The 21,921-nt window shown below is 34.3% G+C and overlaps 2 protein-coding genes and 1 long non-coding RNA gene across 3 annotated transcripts; all 3 read right to left on the bottom strand.

The window, feature by feature from the left end:
• Positions 1-14,167: 14,167 nt before the first annotated feature.
• Positions 14,168-15,059, bottom strand: LOC127129342 (uncharacterized). The gene is made up of 3 exons (XR_007806305.1): positions 15,011-15,059; positions 14,339-14,465; positions 14,168-14,236 (listed from the first exon to the last, which is right to left on the bottom strand). It is a non-coding gene; the product is annotated as an uncharacterized LOC127129342 (long non-coding RNA).
• Positions 15,060-15,103: 44 nt separating this feature from the next.
• LOC127131479 (uncharacterized) lies at positions 15,104-15,699 on the bottom strand. The gene is made up of 2 exons (XM_051060399.1): positions 15,256-15,699; positions 15,104-15,142 (listed from the first exon to the last, which is right to left on the bottom strand). Exons 1-2 carry the CDS (start codon positions 15,697-15,699, stop codon positions 15,104-15,106), a joined length of 483 nt encoding a protein of 160 aa, XP_050916356.1.
• Positions 15,700-18,083: 2,384 nt separating this feature from the next.
• On the bottom strand, positions 18,084-19,697 carry LOC127131478 (uncharacterized). The gene has a single exon (XM_051060398.1). The coding sequence runs from the start codon at positions 19,695-19,697 to the stop codon at positions 18,084-18,086; it is 1,614 nt and encodes a 537-aa protein (XP_050916355.1).
• Between the last annotated feature and the right edge of the window lie 2,224 nt (positions 19,698-21,921).

The raw sequence follows: 21,921 nt of genomic DNA, 5'->3' as shown, positions 1-21,921 counted from the left end.
AGGATTTGTATAAGCATTTGAAGGAATTCCAGGTTGTGTGCTCTACACCTTTGAGACCTGAAGGAATCATACAGGATCATATTAAGCTTAGATCATTCCCATTCTCACTTCAAGGAGCTGCAAAAGATTGGGTATATTATCTTGAGCCAAATTCTGTCACAAACTGGAATGATCTAAAAAGAGTGTTCCTAGAAAGGTTTTTCCCTGCCTCAAGAGTTGCTTAGATCAGAAAGGATATATGTGGTATTAGGCAAGTTGACATGGAGTCATTGGGCGAATATTGGGGGAGATTCAAGTAGTTAGTGTTGAGTTGTCCTCAACGCCAGATTTTTGAACAATTGTTAATTCAGTACTTTTATGAAGAGTTATTACCTATGGACAGAAATATCTTGGATGATGCTAGTAACCACCTATGCACCTCTCAGACCTTCACTAGAGGTCCTTGTCAAGAAAATGGCTGTAAATAGTCTCCAATTTCAGCAACGAATAAATTCTATTATTCAGAACTTGCAGACACAGACTGGACAACTTTCCACTTCAATGAATGTTATGCAGTAAGCTCAAGGATCAAACCAACTTCTTACCCAAAAATTAGTGAATCCAAAATGACCTAATGTGAGTGAAATTTATTTGAGATCCGAAAAAAGTTTTGAACCAACCCCAATACTCGAAAAAAATAACAAAGTTGTTGATTCCATGCTTGAGCCCATACCTAAACCTGATTCTAGTGTTGTGGTCGAAGCCAAAAAAGAGAAAAAGTATGTACCACTAATTCCTTTCCCACAGAGAGTTCTGAAAACTAAAAAAATGGATGAGGAGGATAGGGATAAGGAAATATTGGACGTATTCAGAAAAGTGGCGGTGAACATCCCACTTCTTAATGTTATTAAGCAGGTTCCCAAATATGCAAAATTTCTGAAATACTTATGCATTCACAAGACGATATTGAAAGGGAATGAGAGAGTGAATATGTGAAGAAATGTTTCATCCCGCATTCAGCCTAAACTTGTATCTTCACAAGTCATAATTGAGCGAAATGTCTCATCTCTCACTTAGGACATGCCCTAAAAGTGCAAAGATCACGAGACACTTGTTATTCCATGCACCATTAGGGATCGAAAATTCGAAAATTTCATGTTGGATTTAGGAGCTTTTGTTAATGTTATGCCTACATATGTTGGATTTAGGTCCTTTGCAGAATACATGTTTAACTATTCAGGTGGAAAACATAAGTAATGCTCGTCCTACTGGAGTAGTGGAAGATGTACTTGTTTAAGTTAATGACTTAATTTTTCCTGTAGATTTCTACATTCTAGAAATGGAAGGAGACATTAAGTCAAGCAGGGCATCCATCGTTTTAGGAAATCCATTCATGAAAACAACAAAAATAAAAATTGATGTTGATGATGGCACAATGTCCATGGAGTTTGGTGATATCATTGTTAAAACGATGTTAATGATGGCACAAAAATTAATGTTGAAGATGGAAAAAAAGTAGTGAGATAAACCCTTAATCATTTGATTCTTGATGGTGTGAAAAATGAGATCACTTTCACGTGCCCATTTGAAACTTTTACTTATTGAAGATCCTTCTTTGATCATGGAATAAAAGACGAAGGCACTACTAAAAATTTCAAGAACAATGGACATTTCCCAAAGCTACTACATGAGAGCCCCACTTTAGAAGAAGAGATCGTAGAAGATCTCTCTTTAGGAAAGGCTGCTTATGTAACCATCTATCTGCCTTGACTCCTCGGGTGTGTTCTTTCCTATCTCTCATCTCTCTTATTGTATACTTATGTTATTTCATTAAGGACAACACGTGTCTTAAGTGTGGGGGAGAGAATCATTTACTTGTGCATTTTCTTGTTTTCAAATACTTACTTGTTTTCTTATTTTAAAGAAAAGCATGTATTTTTATTGGTTTTGGGGTTGCAAGTGTTGTGTGAGTAATTTTTCTATTGATTAAAGACTTGTGGTGTGATTTTATTCATTTGTTGTACAATCTTAGTATATTAAGTATGACTAAACTCTGAATTATGCATCATTTGTGGTAGATCATTTACCATGTTAGATTTTGAGCCTAATAATGAATAACATTCAAAAATCCATCTTTATCTTTGTTGTGTGTTTCACTCATGTCTGTTAGTCTCTAGAACTTGAATTAACTCTTCTTGAAGCTTTTTGTTTACTTGTGTACACTAATATGATAAAGGAAACATGTTTTTATATATTTTTTTTTTTTTAGCCAGTTAGCAAAAAATCCAACCCTGAATATATCATCCCTTGTTTGGAAATCCCTTGAGCCTATTATCCCATTCTTTGTTTAAAACTCATTACAAGCCAAAAAATGAAAAACAATGGTATCACCCTATTCAAAAGGTTAAAGGAGTCTTGTTTATAGTTATGTAGGGTTGAACTATTATAGTTGTGATACTTCAAAGGCTGACAGAAAAGAAAAAAAAAAAGAAAAAAATGGAAAAAGAAAGGAAGGATGACAATACATGTTCTTTCTAGAAAAAAAAGAATAAAATGAGAAAAGAAAATAGAAATAGATGCAAGGTTGTTGTGTGAAAATGAATAAATTTTTTGATAGTTCAACTCCCGCAGTTTCTTTTAATTTTCTTTTGACCATTTGAACTTTAGCCTAGTTCCCCATTAGGATTTATCTCACCCTTACCTTGGCATGTTACAACCTGAATAAAAGTCTGTTTGATCTTTGTGTGCATATATTTCAATTGTGGATATTAGAGTCTTTTCAAGCTTATGGTAATACTAATTTTCATGATGTGCTTTGAGTGTAAACAAAAACCTAAACACTTGAGAGTTGAGTGAATTTTATTTTGTTGCTTTTGATGTATGCTTTGGTAAACTGTCTTCTTACTTCCTTTAAATGTCATTGAATTCTACTCACTAACATCACATTTATTAAAGCTTAGAATTAGAATTTTACTTGCACCCTTGTGATTTTAAAAGTCTTTGAATTTGCATGTTCTGTTTTGTTCATATTTTTCTATTTTGAATTTTAACTTTAGAACTTTGCTCGTAGTGCAAAATTTCATGTGTGGGGGAATTTGATCAGTGCATTTTTATGCATATTTTTTCACTACTATGTTGAAACAATTCTAGAGTCTCTTTTTTTATTTATACTATTTTAGTGTGTTTTCTTAGCTTAGTTTATTGTTACATTTATTTTAATTTTGTATGGTATTTTCTGAATAAACAATTATTTACACCCTCTCGCATCGCATGTCATAACTTGGGCTACGAGAATTGAATTGACGCATTCTATTAGAATTTGGAAACCTGAGAGGAGAAGCTAAAAGTTTCATGTTAAAGTGAGAAGCATAATCATAGTGTAGAAGACTCGAATAAATCGTTTTCAGTTTAGAATTACGAAAATACTTAGTATTTGAGCCGATTTTGTATTTTTTTCGGGTCGGATGCCATTAGACCCGAATTTCCTTGCTCTATTTAAAAAAAATAGTAGTTTTAGGTTTCATTATTCAGCATTCACGAAATAGATAATAGGACACACTATTAACTATTCATGAAATTTGTAGCTTTGTTTGATTTTTATGGAGAACTAATCCCTAAGGTGGACTCTGCTGATTAGGGGTTCCACCGCTTTGAGGTTATTTTAATTCCAGTTCAATTTGGATTTCTATTCAATTCTAACTATTCACCTGATTTTCACTAAGTCCCTATTTCTTCATACTTAGCTACTTTTTCCTTATTCTTTGGTGTTTATTCTTCATTTTTACTCCTCTTTAACTTGTTTTGATTCGTTTCTTCGACCGAAGTCATGCAATGACGAATTATCCTCAATGGCCAACCTTAGTAAGGGGTATAACAAGGTAGTACCGACCCATGAAATTTTTAATATTTTTATTATACACCTTGAACATTTTCCTACCTTACCTAAGGGATGACAAACCACAATATCACTCCGAGTCAACTGAACTACATAGGATATTAAAAATAAAGAAACCTTTATGCAGGCCTAACTTACTGAATGTTGTTGTCAACAAGCATCCCTCAGATGGTTAAAGAAACACACTTCAAAATTATTAAGGAGGAGCAAAAAACCTATCCATGAAAACATGCACTCATGAATGGGAAAGACACATCCTTTGTACTTAATGCATAATATTTTGTCCTCTTCTAGAGGAAGCACCCTTAGTCTGATGAGGAACCCACCTTAGTAAAAGTATGGTTCATACCTCCTTTATCGGTGAATAAGGATATGGTTTCGACCATCTCTTCACACACACATGCCACCAGGTATGTGTCCCTTGTATCTTGAGAAATTTAACAACTACTTTGGTTCATTTCAATTTACAGTCGACATATAAAAAAGAACAATCATAAGTATATGCACAAAATTAAGACTCCAACCACCACAAACTTCACTATTTATGAGGTTACAACCAATAGCACGACGATGCAACTTGGTATAAGTTTGAGCCTTTCGTTATCGCTTGAAATCATTCACGACAATTGGACTTATCAAGGGAAAAGCCGAGAAATAAAAAGCCTTGGAAATTTCCCTAGAATCAAGACCACAAACCATCTCTCCATTTTCGGCAGTAATATCTCCTTTTGTTTCTTCCATAACCATCTCATTTGGAACTTTAGAAAATGATAAACAAGCACATGAGGTAAATATATATGGCGTGTGAGTTTGACCAACGGAACCCCTTGAAAGGCGTCATAACAGTAGTTAGCGTAAATATATAGCAGAAGATGAAGTTGAAAGTAGAAAGATCAATAGAAGAATCCCTAAATCTCACAGCCGTCGAAAGTGAAAAGAAGAGAAAGTTCACCCTTTAATCTTCATATATTGCTTGTTCGACTACCACATGATCAAATTAGAAGAGATAAGGAAGGGTGAGCATTCTATCAAAGATTATGATCAATCCTCAATTTAATTAGAAGTACTCTAAATAAAAAACTTTTTATGTCAAACATATGGCCATATGTCAATTTTTTTATGAGAAACATTGCGGTAACATAACATGTATTTAATACGCATGTTCGTGATGCCAATTGCTCTAATTCACAAGAATTTTACACTTCCACGAGCCAAAGGCTTATCACTAAATTGTAGCTAAGACATCGGGGGCAACTGTTATGGGTCAGTCAAAGACCCATGGAAGAAAGCTCAATTGTAATACCCAATTTGAAATACTGATGCGATAGACATAAGAACGTGTAGGGCCTTGGGTGTTTGACTATTATCCTTGTAGGTCCACCTCGTTCTGCCATATTTGAAGCTCTCGCCTCTACACTAGAGTCTTTTTTTATCATTCCACCATTGATCAATTCTTATCTCTTGGTTATATATTGGAGAATTCGAGGAAAAGTTTCACAAAATCGGTGGGAGTCATGGACGTTGGATGATGACTAGTTCAAATGGCATGTGCATTGTCAAAGAAACCAACAAAAAATGATCCCAAAATTTTAGATGGATATGATCCATACATTTAAAAGATTATACTCATAATTTTTCGCATGGTGTAGTAGTTACTTACAGTCTGGTACAGAAATATCTAAAGGAGACGTTTTGATGATCATTCATAATTTTTCGCAGGTGTACTAGTTAATCTTCCCTAATCAATTTTAGTATGTGAAATGATAGTGCTTTTGCAAAGAATTATATCTTGGAGTAGGTTGGTCATACAAGGTTTAATCTAGTGTTTAGTTGGTTCCTTCCCTTCACCTCTAGTTCATTTTGCAAAATATTATTTACTTTACAAAGAAAATTAGAGGTGGATAAAGGGGCGGTCGAAGAACTACAAGCATTAAATAAAGTTCTAAATGTTAAAGAATGAAATGTAGATAACAGACAGAAGAATTCTTGTCTAGAATTAAACGTGTACTTGTTTTTTAATATAACTTTATCTATCATATTATAACTTTTTAATGCAATCCGAAAAGTTATATATCCAGTAAGGGATTGGAAAAACACTCAAACCACATAAGATATAATAAAATCATTTTTTAAACAAACATTAACAACAACATTCATCAACAAAAAATCTTAAACAACATACAAGATATAATAAACAACTCTTATTAGAAAAAAGCAAAACCATCAGCATATAACATAAACTACATATAACATTTCGATTTTATTAATAAAGACAACAACAACATATCAACTCATAGAATGATTTAGAAACGTACATGTCTCCCATAATGACATCCATAATGAAATGAGGATGAAGCTGAAGTGAGAGCTGCAAACTTGTGTTAATTTTGAATGGATGTCAGTCTGGGTCTTTCACACAATTTGCAACGCTCACTTTAGCTTCATCCTCGTTATTGAAACAAGCATCCCTACCTACAAGTCAAAACAAGCATAAAGTTCAAAACATTATAAAATAAGCTATTGAAACATAAACAATAATGCATAAACAGATTTGAAATATAAAGTATTATTAAGACGAACTTGTAAGGTAGCCATTTGCTAATATTTGATGCATCAAAGGTAACCATTCAAAGAAGACGAATTCTCTGTATAAGTTTGGGGTTTCCATATGAGAGATATAAGTGATAAAAATGTTAGGGTTTTTTTAGAGAGACGAGTGAAAGAGATGTTAGGGTTTTGTTTTGAGAGAGACATATGTTTTATACTAAAGCGAGAGATAATTTCGTTTATATATATAAATAAGTAACAGCTTTCACCATAGTTGATAATACGAACCGTGATGAAATGAAGTCACCTCACACCATGGTTATTTATAAGAACCATGGTGATATACAATGCCAAGCCCATTATGTCATGATAAATGGAAAATTGTTGGTGTTGGGATTCAAACTCTTTCTTTCCAGGTACATTTCACTATGGTTGTTGACTATGACCGTATTTAAATGTCTTTTATCAAATACAAAAAAAAAGCTCCTTAAAAGAGTTATTACCACAATTAACAGAAAAGTCGTTGTAAAATGAATGTTACAAAAGGTCTATTTTGTAGTAGTGATTATTTCTTGGTTATGTTAATATTTGTGGATTTTGTCTCTTGTAATTTGCTGGTGTATTTTTCCCGGTCTGACTTTCTAACACATGATTTTGTGGGTTCTCTGCAACTCTTCATAGAAATTGGAGTTCTCCACTTTGATGTTAAGCTTAGTCTGATTCTACTGTATTAGGTAAGAGTACATATTGTACTATTAGAACAACAACCAATATAGAAGACTAAAGGTAAATGAGAGTAAAAGACAACGAACATGGACAGTCTTTGTTAACGCAGTTTGTTCAATGATGCCCACCGATAACTTCTAAAAATACATAAAAATATTAAGCACATATTAACTTCTTTTGAAAGTAATCAATGGAAAACCCTAACTTATGAAGAAAATATGTTTTAATGCCTATGTTAATTTTTAACTGTGTAATGATCAGAGAGGTGAAAAAAGAACCAAGAAAGCATCAAAATCAGACAAAACACACCATTCAGGTACCAAGGCTCACTTAGCCAAATACCATACCTCACTAAGCCATAAATATGCAGTAAAAGGCCAAGAAAAACTAGCTAGAAGGAATGTTAAGCTATATATTGTGTATCAGAAAGCTTCAAGGCTAAGTTATTCCAGGGTGAAAGAAGGGTTCACTCTCTAAGTGAGCTAGAGGTGTGCTAACAGAGATTAAGGCGACCAAGACAACTTGCAAATAAGATGGAATTTAGTTAATAAGGAAGAGTGTGGGTGAGCTAAGCAAGGCTTAAAGCTCACTTAGAGAGAATGGTAGGCCAGGACAAAAAATAGGGGTTATGGCTATTCAGTTTAAAAAATATTATATATATGATAAGTAGTTTATAAGTCTTATTAGGGCATGATGTAGTTATCTTAGTAGGGAATGAGAAACACAACATGAGAGGAAAAGAGAGGGATAATGCTGGTATAAGTGTTGTATGAGAAATCTTCAATAAATACTTCTCAACATCTTACTCATGGGCTTAAATTTAAGGATACGATGAGTAAGCATAGCTAATTTTCTCTTTTGTTGGGGTTAGATGTATTTTTCCTAGTACTCATGTTTTGATCCAACAATGGCATTCTATATAATTATTCTTAAGCCTTTAATACTGATGAGTTATTTGTTCTTAATGATTGTTTTAGATTAAATATCTAAAGCACATTTTCATTTTATGACTTGATATTCGAAAGGTATTTGTCATTACTAGATCCAAGTCTTTCATCTATTGGATATGCTAAAGTTTAGATTTAGATTTAAGTTCAGTCTCTGTATTAACTATTGAAACTTAATGTTGGTGTATTACTTAATATATCGAGATATCATCTATTAGGTAATATGAATGATCTCACGTAATTGACTTAGACATAAGTTACAATGAGAGTTTCATTTAGTAATATTAATAGCTGGTTAGAATTACATATTATTGATCAAGGATGCTACATTAGAATAGGTCATTGAAATGTAACCCCAACAAGCTTTCTCAACTGTTAAACACTAAAGATCATTTTATTTTTTGTTTTACATTTCACTATTCACAAACAATCAACCACCCGATAAATCATTCTTAAAGTCATAGAAATTATTGAACGGTCTTTAAAACACAACCAGTCCCTATAGAGATGATAAAAATATGCTTACGTTTGTTTTGCAACACCTACCTTATGAGTATAAAGTAGTTATAGTTCCCTTTATTTATGTCTTATGAATTAGAATTCCAGTGTTACAAGGCATATATATAATACTAGGGTTCAATTTACCTTAACCCTAATCCCCAATTATCTCGATCCATAATAATCTCCACAATATGAGTTATCTCAGCAATACCCATAATAATATCCATATTATAAGCCATGCTCAACAATTTCAACCTTGTCAAATATCAAACCTCTATGTAGAATTTATGCATTGTGGAGGTACACCTCCTTCTTAATATTGAGAAATATGTAATAAGTACAAGCAATACACGAACTTGTCCTTGATGATTGGCTTGGTCAACATATGTGTCATAACTGTCCGATTTACGTTATATACATTAACACTTATCTTTTCATTTTACAAGTAAACATCACAAAACCCCTAATTTATCTATAAAAAGTAAATAAAACAGGTGAAAAGAACTGGAAAACCACGAATCAGAATGAAGAAAACAAGAAAACTCAAACCTTGAAGAATCAAGTCGCGCAGGAGCCCATCTACGAGTGTGTTGATTGCAATTTAGGGCTAGGGTGAAGCACCTAATGCAAGTTTTTTCATGGTGAAGTAAGGATTAGGGCGCTAGTCAAGAGGGTGGTGTACTAGGCGATCAAAGGTGGTCAAGAACACCTGGAAGACATGCAAGCATTATTTGCTAAAGAATATAACAGGTTACCCAAGGTGTCAAATCATGGTAGGAACCCCTAGCGAGAGGATAGTACGCCCATCGTGAGGCTCATAATTTTGCCTATAAATAGAATTTTTGCAGTTCAATGCAAAGAGAGTTTAGGTGGATCGGATGAGTACATAATTGGAGTCGGTTTACTCTGGTCTACAACAGAAGTATAAGAAATCAAGTTTGAAGGCAGAAGTGTTGCTCAGGTGACATGGCAAATCTCGTTTCCGAAGTCGACTTCCCTAAAAGGACCAACTAATATGCTAACCATGTGTAAGCTTAACTAAAATTTCTATTGTTGGGGTTAGATGTAATCATTATATTCATGTAGTAAATATGTCATAATATTTTGTGTAAATCTACTTATGTTGTAATATTGGTGACTTTTTAATTTAAATGCTTGTTTTACCTTTGCAACCTTAAAACTATTTTCATGGTGTGACATGACCTCAAAAGGTGTTTGTCATTACTAGATTGGATATAATACATCCATTGAGTACTAAGCATAGACATTTATATAGGCTCAATATTCACACACATTATAGCAGGATCAATGTGGAGTCTCTCTCCTTTGCAACCGTTGGGACTTAATGCTCTATGTTTGTTAATAGTAATGTATATCGTTCTATTAGGTAATGCATTGATCTCACGGCATGGACACCGAAAAGGGATACAAATGAGGGTAACAACTGGTAGTTTTATATGCTGAGTAAAGAAGCATATTACTGATCTATTGATGTGCATGATAAATACATAATGATAAAATATAACCCCAACAAGCATTCTCACTATTAATAATGTCATCTCCAAATTTACTTTTTGTTTTTTATTTTCTTGTCATTTAATTTTTTCGCATCATAAAAATCACAAAAACATTATATTGGTTAAGATAAAAAATCACTGTGACCTTATCTTTAAAACCACTTGTCTCTATGGATACGATAATTATAAAACATACTTTTACTGCTAGCCCCCAAAAAATGGCGTCATTTCTAGTGATTGGTGCTATGTTTTAAAGATAAAGAAATATTTGTTATTTTAAGTGTGTATATATTTGTGTATAACTGTATATTTTGTTTATAGTCACTAACCTATTAACATCTAGAAGTATATATGTTTTTGCTAGTTTATGAGAGGTAAGGTACCTACTGAACAACTCTTATTCGATCCTAAAATCGAACAAATCGCACGCAGAAAAGATAGTGAAAATCAAAAACAAAAACTGAGAGGAAAGATATATAAGAGTATTCTATCAAACAACAAATAATAATGGTTGAAGTAAACAACAAGAATGGAAATAAAAATGTTGGCACGTGTCAAATATTCCTAGACATTTAGCTTATTTGGCTAAAACCCAAAGGAATGTCCGACAAAGTGAAATGAAAATGAGATTGTTACAAAGTTTGTATGCTAACCTTTGCAAGCTTAGATCATGAAGACTCGTATGTGCACCTTAACGGTGAAAAAACAGACATTAATATGTGGTTAGCGTCGGTTTAGCGTCGGTTTAGCGTCGGTGTCGGGCCTTGAATAAAAGTTGCGAAGCTACTGTGTAACGTCGGCTAAAGATACACCGACGCTACGTAGCCTCGGGGAGACGGAGGCTAAAGCGGACACTAATGGAACCGACGCTATGTTGTTTCAAAATCATGAAAAGTCAATATTATGTTTAGCGTCCGTGTCACCGACACTAAAGTCAACAAAAAAAGTCAACAGATAGCGTCCGTGTCACCGACACTAAAGTCAACATAGAAAAGTCAATATTATGTTTAGCGTCCGTGTCACCGACACTACAGTCAACAAAAAATTGTCAACAGATAGCGTCCGTGTTACCGACACTAAAGTCAACATAGAAAAGTCTATACTAATATTTAGCCTTGCATACACCGACTCTAAAGTCAACAAAAAAGGACAATAACGGGTTGCAACATGACAACCTCACTCGAACAAATTTTTTCAATCCACAATATCATATTTATGGTAAAACATTTGGAAACAATTTTAAACATTCGTGAAAGTAACTACAAAAGTTCTACCCACATTAACTTTCAAAAAACATACACAAAAAGTAATCACATCCGAGATTAATTCATTCTACTAAAAGTACAAGATCAATCTTCATCTAATGATTGATCATCCAAATCGTCATCTTAATGATGAGAATGTGATACAAAAGTTGAAGTGTCAAATTTCTTCATCATAAATTCCTTCCAAGCATTCATCTCCCTCTCCATCCTTTGTGCAGTCTCGGTAGCAGCTTTTGCAGCCTCGGTAGCAGCTCGCATTGCTTCGTTAGCCTCTTGTAATTGGGTCGTTGCAGCCTCGGCAATTTGTTCAGCTCTAATTCTAGCTGCTCTTTCAGCTTCTAATGACATCCCAAACATAGAGTGTTGAGGAGTTTGAGATTGTTGGGTAAAACTTTTTGATCCACGTTTTAGATTAATAGCTAAATCTGCAGCGCCATAAACCCGACCACGGTTACGGCCCCCAGCAGCCTCTGTCCATAGCTGATTTACACACTCTCCATCTAACACCTGAACAACCTCTCCATTCCCTTCTTCAGTTGGCTGAAGTTCTGCATCAAACTTCTCTTTAAAAGTCTTCTGCATAACAAAACATTATAATGCTAAGTTAGTGCTCTGTTAAGAATTTAGAGATGATATGTTGGTTAGAAGTTAGTGCTCTGTTAAGAATTTAGAGATGATATGTTGGTTATAACAGTTCATATTAGCTTCTATCCAAGTATTTCATATTAGCTTCTATCCAAGTATTTCACCATTTCATATTAGCTTCTATCCAAGTATTTCACCATTTCTATAACAGTTCAATAATCAAAATTTAACAGGTTCCATTTAACATTCAATTCGTAACCAATTTACACTTCATAGTCATAAACTAACATACTAACTTCCTAATAGTTTTTTGATGTCAATAACCAAACAAGCCAAACTACTTTCATTTATTTCCAACAATTCAAACCATGGTAGCCAAATTCTTTCCCTAATTGAAAGCCAATACTTTACTTCATTTTCTAACAACAACTGAAATAATAATTCAAACCACTCAAATGGTGAAGCATTTGGTTAATCAATTAACATTCAGTTCGGCTTCAAATTGCATTTGGTTCAGCCCAACATTGCAACTAAGGTTCAACATTAAACGAATTCACTGCAGCACCAGTCTGAAACACTTCCAAATCACATAGTTAGTAATAGTTAGTTTCCTAATTGATTTTTCAACCTGCGTTTCAATTTCATAAAAAACTGCAGCAAAAACAACTTAACCAAATTTGTTCAATCACATTCATTTCCTAATTGATTCAATAACTTCGTAATTCAATAAAATGCCAACAGTAATAACCATCCTATTTAATATTCAAATAAGTGTGACAATAATGCATAATCAAATAATATAAATGAGGTGGATTATTATAAGACACGTGTCTAGTGTTCAATGGACCACTCAATGTTCTCAGTGAGTTCCTACCAATCCGAATCCTCAATGAGAATTATAATTCATAACCACAGCTTTCTCTACTAACTTACCAAATAAATAGTGTGTGTGACTAGTGGATTAAATTGTAACCACAACTTACTCCATCAGTGTAGGAAAATGAAAGACTTACAAATATAATGTTGAAGCAAATTCGAATATGCAACAATATCTCACGTCTTGATTCATGTATATTCAACCAAACATAGCATGTTGTAGTTTAAATTTACAATCAAACAAACATTTACAAACCAGCAAATCCAAAACCATACAATACAAGAAAACAAAACAAAAGAACATAACAGATTCATAATTCATGTTTTTCCTTCAATCCTAGCATAAGTCAAACCAGCACAAGCATCAACGAAATCCTCATCAATAAAATCAGTAGAAAAAACCTGAATCCTATCTGCATAACCTTTCTCAAAACACTGAGCAATAAACAATCTAGCATATCATCCTGATGAATTAACAGTAAAAATAGTTCGAATTAGTGGTTAGCATATGGTTAATTGAATGTTTGATTTCTGTTAGTGTTAGGAGTCGGATTAGTGAGTAATGTTGAGTTGTTAGCACGTCACTGTCAGTAGGTTGAAAAAGTAAGGAATATTTAACAGCAAGATAACACAAGCAGGAATTTCAAACTGATTGCAGGAATTTCAAACTGATATCAAACAGCACAGCAAATATTGATGCAGGAATTTCAAACAAATATCAAACAGCACAGCAAACTGATTGCAGGAATTTCAAACTGATAGTTAAACATAGGACTTGTGCTATTATATCTAACTTACATTAGACTATAAAAATGGATAACTAGATCCTTTTTGGAGAGTTTAATTTGAATAAGTCTGCTTCTGAAAGCATGGATGCAAATATTGATGTAGTAAAATTTACGAGAACTTACATAAGTAGATGCAGCACGACTGTCAACCCATTCACCATTTTTCCTCTTGTGTGTTTTTAAAAATAACTCATCGGGACGCAGATCCCTTTGAAGTTCACGTGACTACAAAAATCAAATAATCCAATAATCAATACAGAATACGAGTAAAACTGTCAAGATATAAAGAATCTTCATAATAATAATAATTTGTTAGGATTTTATTACTTACAAGTTGAAGTGCAACATCAATATGAGCCTTACGGCCTGTGGTGTGGACTGCTCCGCCTCTTGCGGAAGCTCGATTGGTCTTGTTTTGAGAAGACACAGCCAAAAACTCGGTCTTTTTCCAATAAGTTTGAAGTTCAACCCAAGCATCATCACCAATCCATGAAGGTCGAGTCCCTTTTCTCCTCGCCTTCCCCAACATGTCGTTTAATCATTTTCTTCCTTTTTTTTCAAATGCGCTATAGACAAATGCATGATCGAAAGGATCCCACGAAACCTTCTCCTAAAAATAATTAAAATCACATAATTAATATTAATAACCAATTAGTTACTTTTTTAAATATAATTTGATCAACTTAAGTGACAAAAGTCAATAAATACTTACTCCAAACAACTTAAACCAATCAGCTTTCGTATCAGGATCGAGTGCAGACCAATGATGTATAGGTTTATAAAATTGTTTGCGTATCGCATAATTAATGGCACCAGCAACTTCTTTGGCAGGAACTAGCCTACAAAATACAATAATAAAACTACTAAATTATTAAGAATCATATGGATAGTAATATTCTCAACTTTCTTAACAGGTTATATATATTTTAGACAAAATACAATAATAAAACTATATGAGATTTCTTCCACACTTAAACTTTTTATCAATCAATATGTCTAATTGAATATTTTAGTACTGTAAGCATATTTAGATTAGGAGCTTTTACACCCAAAATCAATCTACATGTTCTGTTCCTCTGTATAGAATCATGCAATGGAGTTCCTAATGACCAATTATGATTATGACACATGTTACATTCTTGTGTTAATTATTCCAGTCCAAGACAGAACAATATTATTAATCACATTTAACTGTAGGGAAGCACTTAAAAAGCTGTAGTGTACGAATCCATAAAAGGTGAGATTCACAACAAGGTGGAAAATGCAGAGGATACACAATTTTACAGAAGCTTCTTTAGGCATGCAGAAAAGCCAAAATCAAAATGTGCAACATATAGTAAAGATTCCTGCACAAAATTAAATTATGAGAATATATATGACTTACCCAGTACCAGATGGTTTTATAATAACTTTCCCATTCTCATCTATTGTTGGCACAACAGGGGTAATAGTTTCTTGACCCACCGCCTCATCCTCATCAGCATCCACATCTTCCTCCTCTGCCAAATTTGAAGGGCTAGCCATTGTTTGAAGGTTTATACTTTGAGGGCCAACCATTGTTTGATGGCTTAAAGTTGGAGTAGGCATAAAACTGAATTTCTCAGAGGTAGTGGCATGAACAGGTACTACAGTTGGAGCTGGTGTTGGCATCGACGATGCAGCCTGCACAGACGATGCTGCCTGAGCTGGTGTTGGCATCGACGATGCAGCCTGCACGGACGATGCTGCCTGAGCTGGTGTTGGCATCAACGATGCAGCCTGCACACACGATTTTTTAGAAGCTGATGTTGGCATTGATGATGCAACCTGCACGGACGATGCTTCCTGAGCTGGTGTTGGCATCGACGATGCAGCCTGCACAGATGATTTTTTCGAAGCTGATGTCGGCATCGACGATGCAACCTGCGCGGACGGTGCTGCCTGAGCTGGTGTTGGTGCCGATGATGCATCCTGCATAGACAATGTTGTTTGAGCAGGTTTCCTAACGATATGCTTCTTGTTAATTATGCGATTTCGTTCTTCTTGAAGTTTTCCTGGTGCTAATACCTTAGCTTTTCCACCTCTTTTAGTCATCTGTTGTCATAAAAATAAAAGGATTAGTTAGTGTCACACTCTTAACAGTATCATAACATTATCAAATGCAGTTTCTGATAAAATTAAAAGTAAAAGAAAAGATGTGGCGAGTATAATATTAAATTAATTTTAGTTCAACAAATGCATAGTAAAGTCACTGCAAATTATTTCATCAATTGTGAAAGCATCACTTCTGAAAACAACAAAAAGCACACATCCTGCAAAATATCTTGGGTATGGAAACTATCATGTTGGAAAGAATGCATAAGATACATTTACACAACAGTGGATATGATAATATAAAATAATCAAGGAAAGTACTCAGAAGTCATCAGAAAATCCATTAATCAAGGAAATCTACAGTGTTCAAATATTCCATTATAGAAACCCTGTAATCAAATACAAAGGAATGCTGCTAACAAAGGATGGGTAAACAAAGAAAAAGTTCTCTACAGGGAAAAGATAAATGCACAGCGACTTAATTTATCTTCATCAATGCCCTCTATCTGCTTCACTAGTAGAGCAATCAAAAATCTCTTCAAACACATCTAATTGTGACATGTCACGCAAACAAGATATTGCTTCAATTTCTACATTGGGTAGCGCCGGTAACATCCCATCAGATTGATAAGGTACTTCATCCTCTATGTTGTCAATCTCTACGCGACCCCTTGGTTTTGTGGTGATTGCCGCACACCATCCACGCATATCTCTACACATTTCTGGATATGGGACATAATACACTTGTCTTGCATTTTGCGCAAGGATGAAAGGATCATAAGGACGATAACGTTTATCCATCTTAATATCCACAGTTTTATATTGTGGGTGAACCTTTGTGCCCGTATTCCTTGTTGGATCAAACCATTCACAATAAAAAACTGGAATCTTATGCTTCAGACCAAAGTAATCTAGCTCAAAGATATGTTTGATTATTCCATAAAAATCAGTATTTCCTCCTTCTGCAAGACCTTTCACGTGCACACCACAATTGCTAGTTTTTCTACCTTTGCTCCATTCTTCAGTATGAAACTTGTACCCATTGATAAAATACATGTTCCATGATATGGCCATTGATGCAGGACTGCGAGACAAGGCAATTATATCTTGGTTAGTAACTCCATTTGTCTCCTCATTTACATATTTCTTCAGCCATATGGGAAACTCTATATGTATGCGCCCAGATGAATCTTCTATATCTAGAGAGTGGTTCTCTAAGAATATGCTGAAATAAATCACACGATTCATAAGTAAATATCTATTATGATATGCATCAATAATTTGATTGAATATATTATGATGCACACTTACTCAAGATATGGTTTAACCTCATCACAATTTATCAAGACATGCACATGTGAAGACTTCCATTCCTTATCAGATAGAAAATATTTTCGTGACATCCCACTTGGTCGACCGCCACTTTGTAGAATGGACATTGTAGGTAGAATGTCATCATTGTCTAAATGAGGTTTGTTACTAAGATTTATGGTTGGCAACAAACGGAAAGAGTTGAAATAATGAGAGCAAAAGTAATTTGTCTCGCGATGTATATAATCACTGCATATGGAACCTTCAACTCTAGCCTTATTTGTCACTGCCCTCTTTGAGACTCCCATAAATCTGCACATTCAATCATTCCACGTTTATTAATTTATGATAAACATGCAATAACTTAATAAAATCAACCACAACAATTACCTTTCGAATGGATACATCCATCGGTACTGTACTGGACCACCTAGAATTGCTTCTTTGGCAAGATGGATTGGAAGATGCTCCATTGAGTCAAAGAAACCTGGTGGAAAAATCCTTTCCAACTTGCATATGATAATTGGAATATTCTCATCCAACTTAATTAAGTCGTCCATCCTCAATGTATTGCAACAAAGATCTTTAAAGAATCGACTTAGCTCAGTTAATGGTTTCCAAACCAAATCTGGCAATGAATGGAATGCAATTGGGAGTAAACATTCCATGAAAACATGACAATCATGGCTCTTCATCCCATGCACCGTACCCTTTTCTACATTCGCACACCTACTGAGGTTTGAAGCATAGCCATCTGGCATTCTCAATTCCTTAAGCCATTTACAAACCAACTTGGCTTCAGATTTGGTTAGAGTGTAACTAGCCTTTGGTTTACCATTCTTTCCGTTTTCTAAGGGTTGGAGCTCCAAGTCCCCGCGAAAGCATAATTTAGCCAAGTCTTCTCTTGCCTTTTCATTATCCTTTGTTTTATCCTTAACATTCATGACAGTATTAAATATATTATCGAAGACGTTTTTTTCTATGTGCATCACATCGAGGTTATGCCTTAACAAATTATCCTTCCAATATGGGAGATCCCAAAAAATACTTCGCTTTTTCCAATTGTGATCCACTCAATACCCTTCGAATTCTTTCCATTTCGCCTCCCATCCAATTTCAGTAACTTTTGGAAAATTACTTATTACCGCCCATATATCTTTCCCTGTGGAAATGGGAGGTGGCTCATTGGTCACAACCCTATTTTTTAGGAAACTTCTTTTACTCCTTCTGAAGGAGTGATTAGATGGCAAGAAACGACGATGACAGTCAAACCAGGAATTCTTATGGCCACTTTTCAAGGTGAAAGCATCAGTGTGTTCCATACAATGAGGGCATGCCAATTTACCTTGTGTTCCCCATCCAGATAACATACCATAGGCTGGAAAATCATTAATTGTCCACATCAAGCAGGCTTTCATGATGAAGTTTTGTTTTGTAGATATATCATAGGTCAATATTCCATTGGACCACAATCGATGTAGATCATCAATCAATGGTTGCAAGTAGACATCTATCTTTAATTTAGGGTTTTTAGGTCCGGGTATGAGGCATGCCAAAAATAAGTATGGTTTGGTCATGCACATTTCAGGGGGGAGATTATACGGAGTAACTATTATTGGCCAACATGAGTATGGAGAAGCAGACGCTTGAATGTAAGGAGTAAAACCATCTGAACACAGACCCAACCTTACATTTCTGGGTTCCCTAGAAAAGTCAGGATATACACTATCAAAATGTTTCCATGCTTTTCCATCTGACGGGTGGCGAAGGATGTTGGAACTATTTTTGTTCATGTGATGCCATCTCATTTCACTTGCCGACTCAGTTGATGCATACAATCTTTGTAATCTGGGAATGATTGGGAAGTAGAACATTCTCTTCACTGGGATATCTTTGTACTTTCCCATGCCAGTCTTGCGAGGAATGAACCTAGGAGCATTACAAAATTTGCACTCTGATAGATTGCTATCATCCTTGTAATATAACATACAACCATTCTTACAACAATCAATCTTCTCAACCTTTAGCCCTAACTTAGATACCAACTGTGTTGCTTGGTAATAGTTATCGGGCAAGCATTTTTGAACTGGACATACACTTTTAAGCATTTGTGCAACAAAATCTAAACCTTTTTGTGGTACATGCCAATTAGACCTAATTTCAAGAAGTTGAGTAGATATTGATAATATTGATTGGGTCGCTCCCTCATAAATGGGCTTGTTGAAAGATATCAACTTGTCATAAAATCGTTTGGCATCTTCGTTGGGAAACTCATCCTCCGTATATTCCTCAACTTCTATGTTATCATTCACGTGAGAGAATACTCCATAAGGCCTAAAAGCATCATACACCATCTGATTCATTGCCTCAATTTGGTCATCATGATGCACATGCTCACTACTATTTGAATCATTCCTTGTATTAACATTGAGCTCTACTTCTCCATGTTGAGTCCAAATCCAATAGTCTGGTTGAAATCCATCTCGATACAAGTGAAGTCTAACATTAGTTGGTGTTCTTATCTTGAGACACTTGCAATTTATACACGGACACCTTATCCCTCCCTCAGATTTACAAATAGGTTGTTTCAAAGCCCTCTTTACGAAGTCTTTAACCCCGCGAACATACTCTTCTTTCAATCCGTGTCTATTGGAATATACTCTATCGTACATCCAAGTACGATCCATTTTCTATAAGGCAAACAATTAACTCGTCAACCACTGAAAATTAAAACATATATTAGACAAAAATGAATGGCTGATAAGTTCCTAATGGGTATTAGGAGAAAATCAGATAACTTCCTAATGGGTATTAGGAGAGAATAGAATACATGCATTCCAAGGGATTAGATATTACAATAATTTGTCAAGATAAAAGGTTACATATATATCTATGTGATGGCATGTATTTGAGGTTTATGTATTTATGTGTAAATATGAATGTAAAATGTTTTCGGTACAGTTCTCCTTGTTTGTTGAGGAAAGTAGAAATGCAACTAAATGAAACATCAAGAAAGGTTCTTAACCAAGAGCAGTAACAAATTCAGAAAGTTGTGTTTTCTAACATTAAATTAGAATATTCATATGACCTGTAAGCTATTTTTTATAAGAACCACCTCATATAAGCAAATTTCTCTACCCCATTCATATAAAATTAGATTATGATCAGAAATGATTAAGTAGAAAAAAAACATTTTTTAGGCAAATAGATTAATGATGTTCCCCATCTTCTACTTCATAATAACTAATATGAGAAGTAGCCACCTGTCCCTATGCCGGGAACAGATTACGATCCATTCGAGCCAGGCTGTTTCATAGAGCTCGACCAGTAAAGATGTCATGCAAGAGTAAAATAGATGCATAAAATTCCACCATGTATATCATTAGAAGGTAACTTCCTAATAATCGAAACATGTGTTTGGCTCCTACACCAATACACTTTCCCTTTCCTATACCAAAACATCATCTATGTCCATGTCAACAATATCAGAAAAACAACATTTGCCTAATTATTATGTACAGTGAGCAAATATGAATTGACCGTTTTATTTCAGGCTAGTGCAAGTGTGACAGTTACACTGATAAATTCATTTTAAAAATTGTAATAATAAGAAGAAGAAACAGTTCAGTACAAAAGCATAAATCCTATAAAATGTTTGTATTCCAAAGACAACACTAGACCTTTTCTATGAAGTCTGCATTTAAATTTTTTGTTACTAAAATTCAAACCTGTTAATCAATGGAGGCCAAACTCAAAAAGTGGTTCTCACCGACTAATTGTAAGATGTACTTATTTGGAAGATTAACTGGACTGGCCATAAGCCACAAAGTTATGAGAGAGTGAGGTTATAGTCATTTTTCAATTCTGTTTTCCTAACTAATTAACTCTCACAATTTTCACTTAACCGAAATTTAACAAACATTAACAGTCATAACAGAATTCAAAACAACCTACTAACTGATAGCAGACTTAACTCAAGTAAGAAATCTAACAGAAACTTAACTCCATCCTAACAGAAATTCAGTAATCACCAAACAGTTCGCTAATAGCAGTCCACAATAAAAGCATATCATTGTTTCATTTAAGTCATAACAACTCAACATTAACATTAACAGAAGCAAACTATTAGACTTTCAACAATAGTTCACAGCTGACATTACTAATAAGTAATAACACATTCAACTAATTAATTTCCTAACACTTAATTAGCTAAGAAGTTCATAACAGAAACTGTGCAGCAATTTTGTTTCTGTTAGAGGTTATTAGTTAGTTAGGATCTATTATGAGAAGTTATAAAATCTGTTAGAGGTGGATTTGGTGAGTGAAATGTTTAACTCAAATTCTGTTTTGAAATTAAATTCCATTGTAAATTCAGTTAGTTTAGAAATTCAAAAGTTAGTTGAATCGAAATTGAGATTTAAGTGGAATGTAACTGAAATGAAAATTGTAAAATTTTCCCTCCTTGTTTTATGTGAATGTAGTTATGCAGGTTAATTTCAGTTAGTAAAAAAAGACTGTGAGGATGTAAATATCTCATCAAGCATGTTTATACTCTAAATTCTAAGCCGTAATGATCTAATGACTGAAAAATGGCATATCAAATAAAATGTCTAAAAGGCACTGAGCACAGGCCATAGGGCACTAAAAATGACATGACTCAACAAAATGAAAGCTAAAACCAATGCAGAGAATCAACTCCAACAAGGGATGCGTACTGTTCCTGACAAACTCAAAGATCGCAATTCTTAAACAAAATATATGACCAAAACCAAAGCATAATACATAATTTAAATAAACAATCACTTGGAATATATATGATAACAGCTTTAAATTGTTTGTAATCATACCTCTGTCCTATAGCGTGTATCAGCTGGTGGAATCTTTAGTCTTGCCTTCCAATCTTGTGAACTA

Source organism: Lathyrus oleraceus, chromosome 3 (assembly GCF_024323335.1).
Source record: "Lathyrus oleraceus cultivar Zhongwan6 chromosome 3, CAAS_Psat_ZW6_1.0, whole genome shotgun sequence".
In the NCBI taxonomy this organism is placed as follows: Eukaryota; Viridiplantae; Streptophyta; class Magnoliopsida; order Fabales; family Fabaceae; genus Lathyrus; species Lathyrus oleraceus.
The sequence above is the reverse complement of the archived record's forward strand: the minus strand, read 5'-3'. Positions and strand labels throughout refer to the sequence as shown.